General features: G+C 37.7%; 1 protein-coding gene across 1 annotated transcript; it reads right to left on the minus strand.

The window, feature by feature from the left end:
• Nucleotides 1-5,109: 5,109 nt before the first annotated feature.
• Nucleotides 5,110-5,630, minus strand: LOC126765384 (uncharacterized). Its single transcript, XM_050483115.1, has 2 exons — nucleotides 5,444-5,630; nucleotides 5,110-5,386 (listed from the first exon to the last, which is right to left on the minus strand). Exons 1-2 carry the CDS (start codon nucleotides 5,621-5,623, stop codon nucleotides 5,213-5,215), a joined length of 354 nt encoding a protein of 117 aa, XP_050339072.1. The 5' UTR covers nucleotides 5,624-5,630; the 3' UTR covers nucleotides 5,110-5,212.
• Nucleotides 5,631-6,064: the final 434 nt, after the last annotated feature.

Consider the following 6,064-nt stretch of genomic DNA (forward strand, 5'->3'; position numbering starts at 1 on the left):
TACAAAATTTATTTATAATAATTGTGTAGAACGTATTATTAACATCGAAAAATATTTTTTTGGTATCTTAACAATTTCAGTTAATCAACGAAATTTTAAGGCTTTTATATTTTTAATATAACATTTATATATAATATTTTTAATAAAAATAAATGTCAACGAATTCCGACTTGCCGGCGTTAGATCGAGTTTCCGCAGATCGTGGTCGAATTGTGGATCGAACTACTACTTTACTAGCATTGGTGTCGACGACGCGCAGTGTGTATGCGAATGTGTTGAACCTTATTTAAATAACGATTTTTATTATTCGGCGAAGACTAAATTTATGTTTTTAGCTATATTTTACTATAGAGCCATGTGTAGAAATTCAGGAAAGTGAGAAAAGTTCTCTGAGCGCCAGAAAGGTCAGAAACGATTCTTTTACATTTGGCTCAAGTATCGTCTCCTCAGGGTTGTGCGCTGGGTTTGGGATCCGCCACGTAAAAAACATACCAACAAAAACGAAACAATTTCCTCTTCTTTACTGGCGTAGACATCGCTTACGGGGTTATAACCGAGTCAACGACAGCATGCCAGTATTTTCTTATTTTCGCAGTTTGGTGCCAATTAGAGATACCAAGTTTAGCCGTATATCTCATACAGCTCATCGTTCCATCGAATACGATAACGCGCAAAGGACCATAAATCTTTCGCTGAGTCTTACCCTCGAAAACTCGTAACGTCGACTCATCAAATGTTGTCATCATTAATGCGTCTGAGGATTGCGTGAAAGGGCTGATTAATTACATCTTGATTTGTGCACTGGAAAGTAAAAGAATCGCATGGAATTTTAAATTGTGTTATATGGGAAGTAGGCGTGGTTGTAGTCTAATTTCGCCCATTTGGACACTGAGCATAGGAATTTGAAACAAATACTACGTACTAAATTTGTTTCGAAATCGGTTGGTCGAGTACTGAGATTTGGGATTAGGAGCAAGTGCCATACTGGTTCTAACAAAGCCCTCTCATACGATCTCCGAGGTAAATTTTAATTCTTTGGCGTAGTTAGTTATTGCTTTATTGCGCTTTTAGTAGTTTGAACAGCATGGGAAGTGGGCGGGGTTATATACAGATATCATCCGTTTTGCAACTGTGTATAGTAGTTCTTATAATATTTGCATTCAAATAATTTCAAATATTCTTCTCTTCTTTTTCCGTCAATTCGCGCCCTAAATTGGCCAAATAAATCGCCAATTCTTCACTCATTTCAACAAATTATATTTATCACAACTAAAAATGAACCGTTCACTTGAAAATATTACGCGAAACTAAATATAAATACGCAATAATGACCAAACCCGTTAGAAAACTACGCTTCTTCATACAAAATATATGAAGAAATATTATGGGCACTGAGTGCCCCAAGTCACGTATAGCGTACTCACTAGAGTTCCCACTCCCGGAATGTTTTCGAATTCCCGGGATTTCGGAATATCGAAATTTCATTTCCCCGGGAAAAACGGGAGAAAATAAAAATTGTTAATTATTACTTATAAATTAAAAAAAATTAAATTAATTTTTTATTTCCAATCAGTTACATATATTCAATTAAGTATGCCCATGTTCTTGGGTTCTTTATAATAAAAAAATTATTATTTAATAATAATTATTATTTCTTATAAATTGAAAAAAATATATAATTCACTTTTTATTTCGAATCAGTTACATTTTTTTTTTTTTTTTTTTTTTTTTTTTTTTTTTTTTTTTTGCGGGCGAGGGGGTGGAAAATGCCTTCCGCATCGTCGGTGCTATCGTCACAGCAGCGGTATGTGCCACTTGCAGGTCACTAAAAACCCCCCCTCTAAGGAACCGTCGCCCACCCTGGGACCGCGTTTGCATTACTTCAGGGTGGCGTTCCATTTTTCTCATTGAGAGATTTACATCTGCGCACCTGTCCAGGTCCCGCTTTTTGCTGCGTAGCAAGAGTGCAGCGAATTTCTTGATGATGCCCCAGTTTTCTTCACTTTCCAACATAACGCTGACTAAATTGTCCGCGTTTATTGGGCCAACCAGGTCCTCTACAGCGGTGCGTTCTCCTTGCCAGCGCGCACATTCGAAGAATGTATGTTCAGCGTCGTCTTCTGTCGCGTCGTTATATAGGCATGACGGCTCTTCGACTTTTCCCATTCTGTGGAGGTACTTTTTGAAGTATCCGTGACCGGATAACAGCTGGGTTGTGTAAAAATCTACCTCTCCGAATTTTCGGCCTGTCCATTAGTCTAGATCTTTTATAAGCCTGGCCGTCCATCTGCCGCGACTTTCGGTGTCCCATCTTTGTTGCCATGTTATTAATGTTTCTTTCTTTATTTGTTCTATTGCGCTTTTGTTGTTATCGGATGACTGCTTTAGCTCCCACAGCTTTTTCCTTTCGTGTGCTAGAAGGTCAATTGGGGCATTTCCGCTTATAACTAATATTGCCTCGCCGGACACTGTTCGGTAGGCTGATGCAACTCTGAGGGCTGCTGTGCGGTGCACTCTGGCCGCTACCTTACGCCGGTTTTTCTTTTTAAGTACATCTGCCCATATCTCAGCTCCGTATAATAAAACGCTGATTGTTGTCGACATTAGGAGCTTTCTCTTTTCTTGACTGGGGCCTCCTATGTTGGCCATTAGTCGGCTCAGTTGAGAGGTGATCTTCGCTGCCTTTCCTGCGGCGTGCTGGATTTGTACCCAGAAGGTTAGTCTGGGGTCCAGTCTTACGCCTAGGTAATTAACTGCTTTTTTTGTCCTAAGAATATCCGTAGTCGTATGCATGGTTACTTCGAGAGGTATGTGCTTGTTTGTTAGCAGCAGTAGCTCTGTTTTTTCCGTAGCGAGCTGGAGGCTGTGTGAGTCGAGCCATGCTTGGGTCCGTATCATGACCTGGTTCAGCTTTCTTCGCGCTTCTTCTGTGTCCCTTGCTGTGATTACTGCTGCAATGTCGTCGGCGTAGCCTATTAAATACGATTCATCTGGCATTTCTAGTTTTAATATAGCGTCATAGCTAATGTTCCATAAGTCTGGTCCGAGGATGGATCCTTGTGCTGCTCCTGACGTGACCGCTATCTGTCGTGTTCCCTCTTTCAATCAGTTACATGAATTAAATTAAAAATATACCTATGTATTTGGTATTATATATATATTATTTTGTCAAAAAACAAATAATAAAAATCACAGATCGATTTCTGTAGGAACTAATTTTAAATAGTATTTTAAAAATACAAGCGCATCCATTGTTTCACCGTTTAAACTAGATCTGATTTAAGTGCAAATGCGGCCAGACACTGAAAAACAACGCTCGCATTCGACACTAGTTGGTGGTATTGTCTTTAAAAAATTACAAGCAACCTCCAGATTGCTGCCAAGCCCGCATCCCCAAGAAGTAAATTTATTTCCTTTGGTACCGCTTCCTCTACTGATAATGAGACATCTCTTTTTAAAACGCGAGATTCTTTGGCAGTTTCTCGCAACCTTTCCTTCAACGTTTTTTCCTTTTCATTTTCGATTATTTTTAAATCGATATCGCGATTCTCAACATCATTAGTATTGTACTTTTTGACAATTTCTACAATAGTGTTTGTCATTTCTTCTAAATTCGGTTCATTTGTGGTACTTACAAAATTTCCCGTTATTAATAGTTTCAATATATTCGTGTATATTGTGCGCCTTTCAGAAACGCGTTTTTTAATTGATTCAAAAAGATTGAAAGCTATTGATAAGTCCACATTTTTAACTTCGTCCGGCATAAAATGTATCACTGCATCAGCAGAACAGAGGTTCATGTCACGGCGACACAAAGCTTCTATAACTAACTCTGCCGGTTTTAAAATTTAAATAATGCCTTTACTAATATTAAATTCAAAATCTTCTAAGCAATCTGCCTTAAGGTCCACCATCGCTTTTTTCAAGCAAGACTCCAGCATATGAAACCGTTCGATCATTTTTAGTAAACTGTTCCACTGAGTCTGACAATCTAAGATGAGCTGCAACTCTTTGTTGAACTCCATTTTCACATATTTTTGTAAAATTTTATTCTTTCTGGGAGATTTTCGAAATGACCGTACAACGCTCCGAATTTTGTCTCTAATTTTTATACTCTCGCAACAAAGTTGCCAAAGAGAGTATTATAGTTTTGTTCACATAACGGTTGTTTGTAAGTCCTAAAACTAACAGAGTCAGATATAGGCTTATGTATACCAAAGTGATCAGGGTGACGAGTAGAGTTGAAATCCGGATGTCTGTCTGTCCGTCCGTCCGTCTGTCCGTCCGTCCGTGCAAGCTGTAACTTGAGTAAAAATTGATATATCATGATGAAACTTGTTACACGTATTTCTTGGCTCCATAAGAAGGTTAAGTTCGAAGATGGGCAAAATCGGCCCACTGCCACGCCCACAAAATGACGAAAACGGAAAACCTATAAAGTGTCATAACTAAGCCATAAATAAAGATATTAAAGTGAAATTTGGCACAAAGGATCGCATTAGGCAGGGGCATATTTGGACGTAATTTTTTTTGGAAAAGTGGGCGTGGCCTCGCCCCCTACTAAGTTTTTTGTACTTATCTCGGAAACTACTATAGCTATGTCAACCAAACTCTATAGAGTCGTTTCCTTAAGGCATTTCCATATACAGTTCAAAAATGGAAGAAATCGGATAATAACCACGCCCACCTCCCATACAAAGGTTAAGTTAAAAATCACTAAAAGTGCGTTAACCGACTAACAAAAAACATCAGAAACACTAAATTTGAATGAAGCTGCACCCAGGCTCTTTTGAAAAATTGAAAATGAAAGTGGCGTCGCCCACTTATGGACCAAAAACCATATCTCAGGAACTACTCCACCGATTTCAATGAAATTCGGTATATACTATTTTCTTAACATCCTGATGACATGTAAGAAATATGGGTGAAATCGGTTCACAACTACGCCTTCTTCCAATATAACTCTATTTTGAATTCCATCTGATGCCTTCTCTGTATAATATATACATTAGGAACCAATGATGATAGCGGAATAAAACTTTACACAAATATGGTATTTGAGCTGAAGTAACCCTTGTGGAAAAATTGTCGTGATCGGATTATAACTTTTCAAGGTCCCTGATATCGAACACGAAGAACTCAGTGCCTAACCTAACATAACCTAATTTTTCACCGAAAATATCGGTAAATCTCTCAGACATTTTCATGTAATTCAGAGGGCATCATTTTTATACTCTCGCAAAAAAGTTGCTAATAACAGTATCTCGATTATCACTTTATCATGCGAGAGTATAAAATGTTCGGTGACACCCGAACTTAGCCCTTCCTTACTTGTTTTGATATCAAATTCGTCTGTAAGTTCTCCACGTTCTTCATTATCAGCTAACTAAAAATACCATAAAAATTAGATTTTCATATTTAAAAAATAAATAAATATGAATACCTGTATGCAATCAGTTTGATCTCTCGTATCTTCTTCGGAATCATCATCTTCACATATAGAAATTTCATTTGGCTCAATTCTTATTTGTCTTTTGTACATCACATCAAGGATACCTAGCTGTATTCCATGTGCCAGGCACAGCTGTTGATGTGGACCTATGCGTTTGCCAATTTTCAACATAGTTGAGGCACCATCTGTGATAATGGAAATAATATCAGTTGCTAAACTCAAGTCATAACCTACCAAACGAGATTCAATGCAGTTTTCAGAAGTTGCGGCACCTTTTATTCGGACGAGTCCCAAGTTCCATATGTTTTTTTGACCATGAAGTATTGAATTCAAGTAGCGTTTATTGGCCACAGAAGTCCATTCGTCGAATGAAATGCTAAATCTAAATATTATTTTTCACTTTCAAATCGATTATTTCTTTCTTCACTCTTTCGCAACATTCTTCAAAATATTCCATTACATATTTTCTGATTGTGGTGTCAGATTTGGGAACTTTAAATTTTCTGGCTTCAATACCTTTTCTGATTTGTTTTGATTGCGCAATGGTTGAAAATGCTAATCCATCCACAGCTACCAAACTGGCCATAATATGTAGCACGAATATTTTCTTAA

This window comes from Bactrocera neohumeralis, unplaced genomic scaffold, assembly GCF_024586455.1.
Source record: "Bactrocera neohumeralis isolate Rockhampton unplaced genomic scaffold, APGP_CSIRO_Bneo_wtdbg2-racon-allhic-juicebox.fasta_v2 cluster10, whole genome shotgun sequence".
NCBI lineage: Eukaryota > Metazoa > Arthropoda > Insecta > Diptera > Tephritidae > Bactrocera > Bactrocera neohumeralis.